The sequence below is a fragment of the Narcine bancroftii genome, chromosome 3 (assembly GCF_036971445.1).
Source record: "Narcine bancroftii isolate sNarBan1 chromosome 3, sNarBan1.hap1, whole genome shotgun sequence".
NCBI lineage: Eukaryota > Metazoa > Chordata > Chondrichthyes > Torpediniformes > Narcinidae > Narcine > Narcine bancroftii.
Window position 1 is genome coordinate 140,404,350 of NC_091471.1, and position 14,739 is coordinate 140,419,088.

The 14,739-nt window shown below is 40.7% G+C and overlaps 1 protein-coding gene across 3 annotated transcripts in view; it reads left to right on the forward strand.

The window, feature by feature from the left end:
* The first annotated feature begins 404 nt into the window (after nt 1–404).
* intu (inturned planar cell polarity protein) overlaps nt 405–14,739 on the forward strand; it is an 87,512-nt gene continuing 73,177 nt past the window's right edge. For all 3 annotated transcript variants that reach the window (XM_069925242.1, XM_069925243.1, XM_069925244.1), the window contains exon 1: nt 405–627. In XM_069925242.1, coding sequence (XP_069781343.1) covers nt 449–627 — 179 coding nt within the window. In that variant the 5' untranslated portion in view covers nt 405–448. The remainder of the gene's footprint in view (nt 628–14,739) is intronic.

Consider the following 14,739-nt stretch of genomic DNA (forward strand, 5'->3'; position numbering starts at 1 on the left):
CCGCACAAATACTATGAATATATTCTGAAGACATACAAAATCAATTTTAATCGTTTTAATCTTCATACGTTCAGACAAGCTTTGTGTACTTTTGAGAGGATCCAACCCCAACATTGATGCAAAATAAAATGGGATCCAAATGGTAGATTTGTATAAATGTGCCTAACAAGTGGCTGCAAATTATAATGTGGTTTTGATAAACAGGGTTTTCATATTTTAACTCCAAGCTGTCGTGTCATGAGCACTTATGGCTAAAAAATGATGAACATAGTCTCACCCCGTCCATTTTACACTGGCTCCTGGGGGAATTTCCTCGAGAGTTTCGGCCCCTCCAGCGACCGTGTTGATCATTTGAAGAGGTTCCCTCGTTTCTATGGTTACCGGACAACCGCCAACAGTGGTGGGCGGACCTGACCACGTGATGGATTGAGTCCCGGATGCCAACACGATGGTGAAGGACTTTGTGAGACGGGAGGTGCTGACGCAAGACGAGGCGGTGTCTTCTTCGTTTCTGATGAGGAGTGAGGACGCGGGTGTCGAGACTCCCGGCACCCTGGAGGACAGTGAGAGGGAGACCGTGACCACCTCATCCGGCGCGCACCCTGAGCCAGGCTCGTGCTCGTCGGGGTAAGTGGGCCGGGCTTCTACCGCTGAGCGGGGAGTGGAGTCACGTGTTGGAATCGGAACTTGGCCGAAATGTGTCTTCGCACCCTGTAGCTTATCGTATAATTGTATCTTACCAGTTGAAAACGACATGACTATCGTCTCCGACATCGCTTTGAAATACTTGCACTGACTGTTTGCACCACGCACTGTGACTCAAAGGGGCAGCTCCAAAACATTCCCGCGTTGCGTTCCTATTATAGATGTTGGATCCTTTGACGGACGGTTTCGCAGAAAATCACTTTTCTTGTCGACACGTCGACATAGAAAATAATCCAGCTGAGTTGAAAATGATACCCTCCTGGTGGGGCAATCCTTGATTTTTTTTTTGGTTGCTTTGGTATTGAAGGGAAACAATTTTCACACAAATCAATTGAGGTGTGTGCTTTTGGTTGAATGCAACGTTTTCTCCGAAGAAGGAGTAAACTCGTATTTTCATAATCTGCTCGGTCAGAATCAGATGAGTATAGTGAGTCACAAACTATCAGGACATTTAATGTCCTGATACACTAATCATGTATGGAAAAGTTGCAAACAAGTTCAATACATAACCACATTGTTATTTGGCTGAGTGATTCTTGTTGGCCAAGACCACTCTCATTTGCCTCTTTTTATAATGTGGAATTTTTTACAACATGATTAGTTTGTCTTTTACTTCACTAGACCATTATAAAATAAAGATTGACACTATATTACTGGAATGGATGGTCAAAGAGGTAGGGTTTTAAGGAGCTTCTTAAATGTAGGAAGACGAAGAGAGGAAGATTTGTTTTGGGAGTTAATTTGAGAACTGTCAGCATGGCTTGCTAATGGTTGAGTGAATAAAATTAAAGGGGTGTGACAATAGCGCTAGAAAAGGTGACAAGTCAGGAAACAAATCTGACAATGATCATAACAACTTTAAAATCTGGAGTTTCTTAGCCAGAAACCTATCTAAAGTCAGCGAGTCTATGCAAAACATTTTTTTTTAAATCTGAGCAGGAGTAGACTGTCAACTCTGTTCCATCATGGCAGACCTGGATTCAGCTCCAACAACCTGCCTTAATTCCCCATTTATTCAAAAATCTATCTAACTCTGTCTTAAATATATTTAATAGGGCAGCCTCCACTGTTATACAGGTTCCCTACTCTCTGGGAAAAGCAGTTCCTCATCTCCATCCTAAATTTGCTCCCCAATTCCTGAGGCTATGTCCCCAAGTTTTAGTCTCACCTACCAATGGAAACATATATATATATATTTCATGGCTTGGTTCAGCATCATGCTGAAGAAGATTGAAAAGAGGGTTGGTGCGACAACACAGCCTTGCCTCACGCCATTGTTAATGGAGAAGGGTTCAGAGAGCTCATTGCTGTATCTGACCCGACCTTGTTGGTTTTCGTGCAGTTGGATAATCATGTTGAGGAACTTTGGGGGACATCCGATGCGCTCTAGTATTTGCCAAAGCCCTTTCCTGCTCACGGTGTTGAAGGATTTGGTGAGGTCAACAAAGGTGATGTAGAGTCCTTTGTTTTGTTCTCTGCACTTTTCTTGGAGCTGTCTGAGGGCAAAGACCATGTCAGTAGTTCCTCTGTTTGCGCGAAAGCCGCACTGTGATTCTGGGAGAATATTCTCGGCGACACTAGGTATTATTCTATTTAGTAGAATCCTAGCGAAGATTTTGCATGCAATGGAGAGCAACGTGATTCCCCTGTAGTTTGAGCAGTTTACATCCGGTACCGCACGGATGGCAGTCTCTTCAATCTGAGGCGCCTGCAAGCTCACACCAAGACACAAGAGAAACTTGTCCGTGAACTACTCTTTGCAGACGATGCCGCTTTAGTTGCCCATTCAGAGCCAGCTCTTCAGCGCTTGACGTCCTGCTTTGCGGAAACTGCCAAAATGTTTGGCCTGGAAGTCAGCCTGAAGAAAGCTGAGGTCCTCCATCAGCCAGCTCCCCACCATGACTACCAGCCCCCCCACATCTCCATCGGGCACACAAAACTCAAAACGGTCAACCAGTTTACCTATCTCGGCTGCACCATTTCATCAGATGCAAGGATCGACAATGAGATAGACAACAGACTCGCCAAGGCAAATAGCGACTTTGGAAGACTACACAAAAGAGTCTGGAAAAACAACCAACTGAAAAACCTCACAAAGATAAGCGTATACAGAGCCGTTGTCATACCCACACTCCTGTTCGGCTCCGAATCATGGGTCCTCTACCGGCACCACCTACGGCTCCTAGAACGCTTCCACCAGCGTTGTCTCCGCTCCATCCTCAACATCCATTGGAGCGCTTTCATCCCTAACGTCGAAGTACTCGAGATGGCAGAGGTCGACAGCATCGAGTCCACGCTGCTGAAGATCCAGCTGCGCTGGATGAGTCACGTCTCCAGAATGGAGGACCATCGCCTTCCCAAGATCGTGTTATATGGCAAGCTCTCCACTGGCCACCGTGACAGAGGTGCACCAAAGAAAAGGTACAAGGACTGCCTAAAGAAATCTCTTGGTGCCTGCCACATTGACCACCACCAGTGGGCTGATAACGCCTCAAACCGTGCATCTTGGCGCCTCACAGTTTGGCGGGCAGCAACCTCCTTTGAAGAAGACCGCAGAGCCCACCTCACTGACAAAAGGCAAAGGAGGAAAAACCCAACACCCAACCCCAACCAACCAATTTTCCCCTGCAGCCGCTGCAACCGTGTCTGCCTGTCCCGCATCGGACTTGTCAGCCACAAACGAGCCTGCAGCTGACGTGGACTTTTACCCCCTCCATATATCTTCGTCCGCGAAGCCAAGCCAAAGTAAGTAATATATATATTATGGAAGGGTGACATCATGACATGGGCATCATGATGTCCAGCACTCTTTCCCCCTTGTGTAGTAAATGCTGACTGGGCCCCTTCAAACTAATAAAATTACATTGGGCTCAGGATTACAAGTGAAAATTAGAATATATCTCATGATATGGAAATATAATTATAAAAGGGAAGGTATTTAATAATCAGGGCACATAGTCTGTAAGGCGTTCAGGTGGTCTTTCTCTTTTGGACTGCCTCAGTGTGGTTTTCTGTGCCTGTTTTTGATCGGGACCCTTAGAAAGTCGGGTCACCGGTCGAGTCGGCGCGACTGCCCGTCTTCTCTGCCCTCCTGGCTGCATGCGTCAGTTATTGGATTCCTCACTGGACTCCTCGGCTCCGTGACTGTCTTTGCCACCCACTTTCCTCCCACTCGGCCTGAGGGGTCGGATAGTTGGGGCAGGCCACAGCAGGTCTTGTTCCACCTCCTCCAGTTCATGAGGCAGTTCATGGACCTTAGTATCAGTCAATGCTCGTAATTGGTCAATGTGTCGCTTTCACAATCTGTCCCCCACTAGAACAGAGTAGGAGCAGGGACTCAATTTTTGTAAGATTAGTCATTCCACCCATGTCTATATTGTCTATAATCTTGTACCAGAACTCTCTCGCCCACTTGCAATGGTTTGTGGCGATGCTGTTTTTTGCAATTGGAGACCCAGATCTGGATGAACTGTGGACAGCCTGGTCCGCAGGTAAGAGCCAAACATTAGTTCTGCTGGGGTGCGTTTTGTGGTAGAATGTGGTATGTTTCTGTACCCCAGTAGGAAATCTGCGGATTTTGTGTGTCCAGGAGGCATTTAGAACTTTCATGGTTTTCATTGCTTTTTTGAATGTTTGTATAAAATGTTCTGCCTCCCCATTAGTACTTGGGTGATAGGATGCGGACAAATATGTCTGATATTGTTGTTGCGCATAAATGTTTTTAAATGTTCTGATGTAAATTGAGGCCCATTGTCTGTAACTAATTCATGAGGTAAACTAAGTGGCAAAGATAGCTCATAGACCATCAGTCATGGGATCTGCTTTGGTATTTTTCAGCTGTGAAACTACTGGCCATTTGGAGTATGCAACCACAAATATTAGGAAAGTCTCACCCATGAATGGTCCAGCGAAGTCTACATGAATCCGATGCCAGGGTTGGGATGGCCATTTCCATGGGTTAGCTTCGGCTTGTGGGATTTTTGGCTGGATTGACTGGCATACTTTATATTCTCTTACTGTTTGAATGTCTCTGTCTATGGAGGGCCACCAGACATTCATCTGGGTCAGTGCCTTCATTTGTACCATTCCCGGATGGTTGTGTAGTTCTGATAACATGTTAGTTTGCCATTTAGCTAGAATAATTGTACGGGTACCCCATAGTAAACATCCTTCTTTGACTAGTTCATGGCAGCGTGTGTGGTAAGGTTTTAGATCTTCTAGAATTTTTTAAAATAATTTTTTATTTTTCATACTGTGAACCATATCAACCAAAATATGTACAAACGTTTCTCATTAAATTTACACAGTGGCATTTTCTCCCTTTTTTCCCCCCTTTCCCTCCCTCCCCTCTTCCCACCCCCCTCCAAAACCCATAAATATTCAACATATTCAATAAAACCATACAACAATATCTTCACACAAAGGAAAATAAACAAGAAAAATGCGTCATCTATTTGTTACACACTGAATCAAGTCCTTTTGTCTTATCATTTTCATTTTAGGTGATGGAGGTCCTAGGTCCTCTGTTATGTTCCATGTATGGTTCCCAAATTTGTTCAAACAATGTGACTTTATTTTTTAAATTATATGTTATTTTTTCCAATGGAATACATTTATTCATTTCCACGTACCATTGCTGTATTCTCAGGCTCGCTTCCATTTTCCAAGTTAACATTATACATTTTTTGGTACTGCTTAAGGCTATCAAAATGAATTTTTTTTGCACTTTATCCAATTTGAGGCCTAATTCTTGACAAGTTATTTAAAAGAAAGATCTCTGTATTTTTTGGTATGTTATTTTTTTGTAATTTTATTTAATATCTGATTTAGTTCTTCCCAAAACGTATTCACTTTCGTACATGCCCAAGTTGCATGTACTGTTGTTCCCATTTCCTTCTTACAGCGAAAACATCTATCCGATAATCCCATTCTTTTAATTTTTGAGGAATGATATATACCCTGTGTAACCAATTATACTGTATCATGCATAACCTTGTGTTTATTGTATTCTTCATAGTTCCAGAACATAACTTTTCCCATACTTCATTTTTTTATCTTTATGTTTAAATCCTTTACCCACTTCTGTTTAGGTTTACAGATAATTTCATCATTTTCCTTATCTTGCAGCTTAATGTACAAGATCTTCTAGAATGACTTCAGATTTGGGCCACCTATTAAGGGAGAAGTATAGGATCTTGCTTAATGTTGCCTCCTTTCGGCTTTCCTTTCCAATCATCTGAGCTATAATGGGCAGTTGTGAAGCTGTTCTTTGTTGATGGCTGCTGCCTCTGTTGTCCATTTTAGTGCCTCTACATAATTTGTTGAGTCATTTGATTTGCTGTAAAATGTTGTAAATCAGAGTGGTCTTCTCATTGTAAAACTGTATAAAGTGTCAATTTGTTTATTTTATGTACAGTTACTATTTATGTACTGGATGCAACTTTGCAAGTCATTTTGATTTCAAAAAAAAAATTCTATGGATAATAGTTGTATTGAAATTGTGCTGCTTTATTTACTATGTACACTTAGATGAGGAATTAAGTTAATTTTGTATTTCAATATACTGATGGTTTTTTTGGTGTCACCAGAATTCTCAAAGGAAATCAAATCCTTGTGAGACTAAATAAACTTTAAGAGGTTGTCTTCATTCTGCTTGATTTTTTAACATGATGGTTCAGATTATGTGAGAGCAGTGGTTCTCAACCTTTTTCTTTTCACTCACATACCACTTTAAGTAATCCATATGTCATGGGTGCTCTTTGATTAGTAAGGGATTGCTTAGTATGTGAGTGGGGAAGGGAAGGTTGAGAATCACTGCTCTAGACCCAATTGTAACTGAAATATTTTGCCTGAGAAAAATTTTTATTGGGCCATTTCCTTTGGCGTTATGAAACCTTGCACATAACGAGTAAATTAGGTTCGATTAAAACTGTGGTTTTCAAACTTTCTTTTCACCCACATACCTTCTTAAGCAATCCTTTACTAATCACAGTGCACCTATGGCATAGGAAAGACTTAAAGTGGTATGTGAGTGGAAAGAAAAAGGTTGAGAACCACTGACCTTGCATGCTCAAACTTTTCAGCCTGCTGAAGTTATCACTACAATCACCAAGATTTTTTTTCCATAGTGAATACTGAAGTAAAGCATTCATTATGTACCTCTGCTATTTCCTCTGGATCCATTCACACTTCCCTACTGTCACACTTGATAGGTCCTATTCTTTCTCATCCTCTTGCTCTTCACATTTTTAGAATGCCTTCGGGTTTTCCTTAATCTTGCCCGCCAAGGCCTTCTCATGGCCCCTTCTGGCTTTCCTAATTTCCTTTTTTAAATCTTTCCTGTTAGCCTTATAATCTTCTTGATCTCTAACGTTACCTAGCTCTCTAAACCTTCTGTAAGCTTTTCTTCTTGACTAGATTTTTTACAGCTGATGTATACCACATTTTCTGTACCCTACCATAACTTCCCTGTCTTATTGGAACATACCTATAAAGAACTTCACACAAATATCCAGTGAGCATTTGCCACATTTCTTATGTACTTTTCTCTGAGAACTTCTGTACCCAATTTAAACTTCCAGTTTAACCTCATGATTCCCCTTACTCCAATTAAACATTTTTCTAATTTGTCTGTTCTTATCTCTCACCAATGCTATTGTAAAGGAGATGGAATTATGATCAATATCTCCAAAATGCTCTCCCACTAAGAGATTTGACACCTGACTAGCCTCATTTACCAATACGAAATCAATTTCAGGCTCTCCTCTTGTAGGTTTATCTGCATATTGTGTCAAGACACCTTCCTGAACACACCTAACAACTCCACCCGATCTAAACTCCTTGCTCTCAGAAGATGCCAATTGAAATTAAAATCTCCCATCACAACAATTCAGTTATTACTACACCTTTCCAGAATCTCTTTCCCTATCTGCTCCTCGATATCCCTGTTTGTATTGGATATCCTATAAGAAAACACACAGTAAAGTTATTGACTCCTTCCTATTCCTAATCTCCACCCACAGAGATTACGAAGACAATCCCACCATGACATCCACCTTTTCTGCAGCTCTGATCAACAGTGCCATGACCTCACCTCATTTGCTTTCCTCCCTGTCCTTTCTGAAACATCTAAAACCTGGCACTTGAAATAACCAATCCTGTCTTTGAATCATCCAAGTCTTCAGAATGGCCACCACATCGTAGTTCCATTATTAATCCACGCTCTAACCTCATCTGCTTTGTTCACAATACTCCTTACGTTAAAATCAACACATCTCAAATTTCTATCTAGATATATCTCTATTTTTGCCTTAATGTTCATTTCAATCATTTTGTTGACTACAGATGTTAATCAGAATCAGAATTTATTGTCACAAACAAGTCATGAAATTCAGTGTTTTGCATAGTCAAAACATTCATATTGTGAATTAAAAACCATCATATAAGAATAATATATATATAAAAAAATAGTGCACAAAAAGGAAGTGTCTTTCGTTCATTGATCATTCAGGAATCTTTTTTTCAAATGTATTTAAATTTTCAAATTACAGAAAATATACTATAACCCCTCCCCTCCCTCCTATAACACAAAAAAACCCACTAAAAATCCTAAAAAAAACTTCTAATCCCCCATCCCCCCCCCAAAAAAACTTACAACAAAAATCAATATTCCCTGATTGGTGTGCCAAACTTAGTTTAATTAATTAATTTAACTTGATTAAGTATAGTTAATTTCTATAGCCATGCATTTCAAATATAATCCCCACATATCAATAAAGAAAGAATAATTATTTTTCACATTTTATGTTAATTTTTCTAAATAAACAAAAAAACCCTCTTTTTAAAAAAAAAACCTTAAACCCCCCCCCCCCCCACACTAACAAAAAAAACTGCAGAGCCTTATTAACCAGGTGTGGTTTAATGCCAACAGTGGCTGATGACTTAGGATTTAGCTGGGATAGCATCCTCTCCCCAGCCAGAGAGCAAAGAGACCCTTCATTTATTGAATGCTTCCAGAATTTCTTCTTGCAAGTCTATCAGTTGTTCAACTTCCAGTTTCTTCTCAACTTTCCTATTTCCAGCTTTATCCAACACCACCAATGGTTTCAATGCAAATTCCTGTGTCAACTTAAAATCTGGTAAAGAATTAGCAAAAGTTAAAACTGCCTGTGGATTTTCAAAAAAACTGAGATTGATATTGCCTATAAAATATTTTTCAGATTGCTGGATATCTAAAAGTAGATCTGTAGCCTTTTTTTCCATAAGACAGTTTTATCAGAATTAAGCTCTTTCCGTTTCATAACTACTTCCTGACTCAAATCCGCATTTAAAAAATCTTACTGTTTTGAATTACCAATTACATGTATGTAACACCGCTGCACATAAAATCATCTCACGATCTTGATACCTCAAACACCTCACTATAACAGCTCTAGGTGGTAATGGTTTTTTTCTTAACGCACGATGAGCTTTCTCTATCTCCAAACCTTCCGGAAAATACTCTGGACCAAATACTTCAACAATCGTTTCTTTAAAAAACTTTGTAGGATTTACTCCCTCAAATCCTTCTGGTAACCCCACTATTTTAATATTATTCCGCCGACTTTGATTTTCTAATGAGTCCATCTTCTGTAAAAAAAAAAAAAAAAAAAAAAAAAAAAAATTCTTCTTCTCAATCTGCCATCCGGCAACCACTCCTTCCACTTGATCCACTCTATCTTCTGCATTTTTAATTTTGTTTTCGACTTTATCCACCACTGTCAAACTTACTAACATCCACTTTCATTGATGCAATTTCACCAGACATATCAGTAATTTTAAGTCTGATATCAGAAAGTTGCTGGTCAACATTTTGAAAACTACTAGAAACATAATCCATCAAACTCTTGTTTTGTTATAGTTTCCAACATAATCATTAAATCAGAAGGAGGCATAGGATTCATAGTGCTGGGAGACTTGTATGGTGAAGGTACTTTCAAAGATGTTGGGGAACCTTCCACTTTAGCTGCAGCTAGCAATAATTGATTGTCTTTTGCTTCCAAGTAGTGTTCTAATTCTTCTTCCATCTCTTGTTGTAACTCAGCTTCCTGAACTTCTTCAGGCTGGCTGCAGGTCTGTTCCTCACTCATTGACAAGCTGAGCTCCTCAGCCCGACACTGAGCGGCAGCCCCTGCGGCTTTCACCCCTTCGAGAGTCTCACGCATGCGTACCGCTGCCCGCAGTGACCGCATAGGGCTGGTAGGCCGTCCCTGGCATATCTCTCGCGAACTGCATTAAAGATGCAGTCGCAAGGGATGTGTCACGTCTCCCCACCACCCCATGTTCGGCTGCACTACCCAACGCAGATGACCCACGCAATTCATAGGACTCCCTTAGTGATGTCAGTGACGTGGCAGAAATGCCATCTTGCGTTGTCCTGCGCGTAGAAGATACCGTCGCTGTACCCAACCTTGCAGATATAGGTCGCTGACTCTTCGGCTCCATCTCAACTTGAGTTCGAGGCTTCAAATCTTCAGTAAGGTTCGTTTTTTCCAACTCTTTCACCTTCTTAAAGTGTAATTTTTTTCGAATGTTGAACTTGTTTTCTCAGTCAATTTTCTTCTCGTATCATATACAGTCCTTTCATAAAGTTTTCAATCATATATTAAGTTTTTAAATTCGGGTTCTTAACTTTTTAGCTGAGGAGAGATAAGCTCCCACATCTTCCCCTATGCCATCTTCCCACGCCCCCCCCCTCCCCCAATCATTCAGGAATCTGATGGCAGCAGGGAAGAAGCTGTCCTTGTGCTGCTTTAGGCTCCTGTACCTCCTTCCCGATGGTGGTAGAGTGAAGAAGGCATGATCTGGGTCCTGGAGGTCTTTGAGGATAGAGGCTGCTTTTTTTAGGGCACCTCTTCATGTAGATGTCCTTAATGGAGTGAAGTCTGGTGCCTGTGATGTCACAGGTTAACAACCTTATGGATATTTTTCTTAATTTTTTTTTCCATTTGCATCAATTAAAAACATATTTCTTCATCTTGAATAATCTTTCTTTGGCTTGGCTTCGCGGATGAAGATTTATGGAGGGGATAAATGTCCACGTCAGCTGCAGGCTCGTTTGTGGCTGACAAGTCCGATGCGGGACAGGCAGACACGGTTGAAGCGGTTGCAGGGGAAAATTGGTTGGTTGGTGTTGGGTGTTGGGTTTTTCCTCCTTTGTCTTTTGCCAGTGAGGTGGGCTCTGCGGTCTTCTTCAAAGGAGGTTGCTGCCCGCCGAACTGTGAGGCGCCAAGATGTATGCAAAATGATATATAACTTAATTTTATCCCTCCCCCTCCTCCCAAAGAATGAAAAAAGAAAAGAAAACACACCTGAATAATTTTGCATCATTCATTATTTATATTTTCTAACATATTAATTCTATCTTGAACATATTAATTGGGAGGAGTGGGTATAGTGGACAATATGGATGGAATTTTATCAACAAAATCCATATATGGTTTCCAAATCATATAAAATTTTTCTGGTTCTTTAAGTTATAAGTATTTTTTTTAATGCAATACAATTTTGTATTTCCACATGCCATCAATCCAAACCTACAATATTGTCCGACTTGCATGTTACTGCCATACATTTCTTTGCCACCACTGTTGCTACACTCAAAAACTTTCATTGATATTTGTCTAGCTTCAATTTAGTATATGTTTCATATAATTCACCTAGCAAAAATATTCTGAGATCTTTTGATATTTGTATCTTCATAATTCATACCAATAATACATACAAATCTTCCCAAAATTTTCCAACTTTTTCAGACAACGAAACCTCATGTAGTAAGGTGCCTATTTCCTTGTTACATCTGAAGCACTTATCAGAACAATTTGAATTAAGTCTATGTCATTTATATGGAGTATTAGTTTAGCTGCTGCAAAAAATTATATTGTACCATTTGATATCTGACATTAATTGTATTACTGCATTATTTGTACTCTCTTGATACATTTTTGACCATACCTCTTCTTGAATTTGTATATTTAAATCTTTTTCCCACCTTTGCTTGGAGTTGTATAATTTCTTTTTCTTTTGCATTGTCTTGTAATTTTATATTTGTGTTAGTAATAAATTTCTTTATAAATGTATTAGTTATTAAATATTCAAATTAACTATGTTCCAGAAGTCTAAAATTCTCACCTAACTTTATAAAATATGATTTGAACTGAAAATATGAAAAAATCATATTATTTGGTATATTATATTTCTCTTTCATTTGCTCAAAGGTCAGAAAAAAGGAACCTAAAAAAGTCTTTTATCCTCTTTATCCCATGATTATGCCAGATATTTAAAAAAGGATTATTTAATGTAAAAGGAATAAGTGGATTCTGCTTTAATATCATTTTGGCTAATTGATCATTGATAATTCTGTATTCCTCTTCCATATGGATTCCATTCCATATCTTAAGCAAATGTTTTAAAATTGGTACTTCTGTTCGTCCTTTCAAAAGTTATTCATGCCATCGGTGCTCTGTGATAGGGATTGCTTCAGGTGGTATGTGAGTGGGAAGAGAAGGTTAAGAATCACTGCTCTAGACCCAATGGTTACTGAAATATTTTGCTTGAGAAAAATTGTCATTAGCCCATTAGTCAATTAGGTACAATTAAAACAGTGGTTTTCAAACTTTTTATTTCCACCCACGTACCTTCTTAAGCAATTCCTTACTAATCACAGAGCATCTATGGCATATTCTCTAAAGTGGTATGTGAATGGAAATAAAAAGGTTGAAAACCACTGTTAGAATCGTTTGCCTGCTTTTGGTCCATGTTGTTCAAAGCCACACTCTTTTATCCAAAATTCTGAAAACCGAAACCTATGAAAACTGACTATTTTTTCCATGGATGTCATCTGCACACCAAAGCTCATGTTTGGCACCAAACATGACCCAACGCAATCCACCCCTGTCCAGCACCTTGGCTCAATGCTTCTACCATTCAGATATGCCAGGAGCCTGAGGTCTCCACTCCTGTCAGAGAGCCCGAGGCGGCATCTTTGATGCAGACAGCCGCCAATCCTCAACACCTCCCAACCACTCCTGCCGGTCCTCTGAAACCCCCTCCAACCAATGCCGCCACACATCCCCACCAGTTGAGAGATTATGGAATTAAAATGGTGGCGGTATAGATTCATGCTAAACATTGCCCTTTTGATGAAGCAATGCCGCACTGAAGCCAGCTCAACAAGCAATGGCTGTCTATTTTACCCATAATCCCCCACGCAGCTGGAACTGCTCTGGGAAATGCAGAGTGCTTCCAGTTGCATGGAGGATTATGGGTAACAAAGACAGCCATTGGTCCTGCATTAAAAGAAAAAGACGCTCACCCCTCCAGGCTCGGCCGTGCCCTTGTCTGCCTCCTTACAGCCTGGCACGGCTGCTGTTGGGCTGCTTCCCATGCCTGGTCCCTGTTGGGCTGCTTCCCATGCCTGGTCCCTGTTGGGCTGCTTCCCATGCCTGGTCCCTGTTGGGCTGCTTCCCATGCCTGGTCCCTGTTGGGCTGCTTCCCATGCCTGGTCCCTGTTGGGCTGCTTCCCATGCCTGGTCCCTGTTGGGCTGCTTCCCATGCCTGGTCCCTGTTGGGCTGCTTCCCATGCCTGGTCCCTGTTGGGCTGCTTCCCATGCCTGGTCCCTGTTGGGCTGCTTCCCATGCCTGGTCCCTGTTGGGCTGCTTCCCATGCCTGGTCCCTGTTGGGCTGCTTCCCATGCCTGGTCCCTGTTGGGCTGCTTCCCATGCCTGGTCCCTTTCCACCAGTTTGGCTGACAGGGGGATTTTTCCACAAGCTTCCCAGCTTGTCGTGTTCCAGTCCCAGCTGTTGCTGCTGAGTGTCTGCATTTCCCCCCCCCCCTCTCTCTCTCTCTCTCTCTCTCTCTCTCTCTCTCTCTCTCTCTCTCTCTCTCTCTCTCTCTCTCTCATTCTCACAGACAAACCCTGTTTTACCTACACTAAAAAACCTGCCCCAATTTATCTCCCAAAGGTATATCTATATACAATACAAACACAATATAATCTGTCATATTGGAATCATGGATAAAGGGATAAGGACCTGTATTAGGAATAAAGGGGATGAACTTAGAGCATGGATCAGTACATGGAACTACGATGTTGTGGCCATTACTGAAACTTTCCTGGAAGAAGGGCAAGATTGGCTGATGCAAATACAAGGGTTTTTTTAAAAAAAGGAAGGGAGGTAGAAAAGTGGTGGAGGATGGGTGGAAATAGCATTACAGAGAAATAGAAGAAGAAAAGAAAGGCAAGATAAAGGATATACTTTCTCTTATTAAAGGATACATGGAGTCATTTAAAGAATGGCAAACACAGGAATTTAAGGATTTAAGAAAAAGAATAAACAACACAGAAGAGAAAATAAATAAAATAGAGATGACCTTAACAGAAATGGGAAAGAAAATGGACAAGATGGAAGAGCGGGCAGTAGCAGCAGAAATGGAGGTAGAAGGCTTAAAAAAGAAATTGGAGGAATCTAATAAAAAAACTAAAGAGACACAAGAACTACTAGCTCAAAAAATAGATACAATGGAAAACCATAACAGAAGAAATAACATAAAGATAGTGGGCCTTAAGGAAGATGAAGAAGGCAAGAATATGAGGGAGTTTATAAAAGAGTGGATCCCTAAGACCCTAGGATGTCCAGAACTACAGCAAGAAATGGAAATAGAAAGGGCACATAGAGCATTGGCCTCTAAACCACAACCACAACAAAAACCAAGATCTATTGTAGTAAAATTCCTAAGATATACTACAAGAGAAAAGGTACTGGAGAAGACAATGGAAAAAGTAAGAGAGGGCAACAAACCACTGGAGTATAAAGGGCAAAAAATCTTCATTTCTCCAGATATAAGTTTTAAACTCCTAAAGAAGAGAAAAGAGTTCAATACAGCAAAGGCGATTTTATGGAAGAAAGGGTATAAATTTATACTAAAACATCCAGCGGTATTGAAAATATTTATTCCAGGACAACAAAACAGACTATTCTCGGATCCAGAAGAA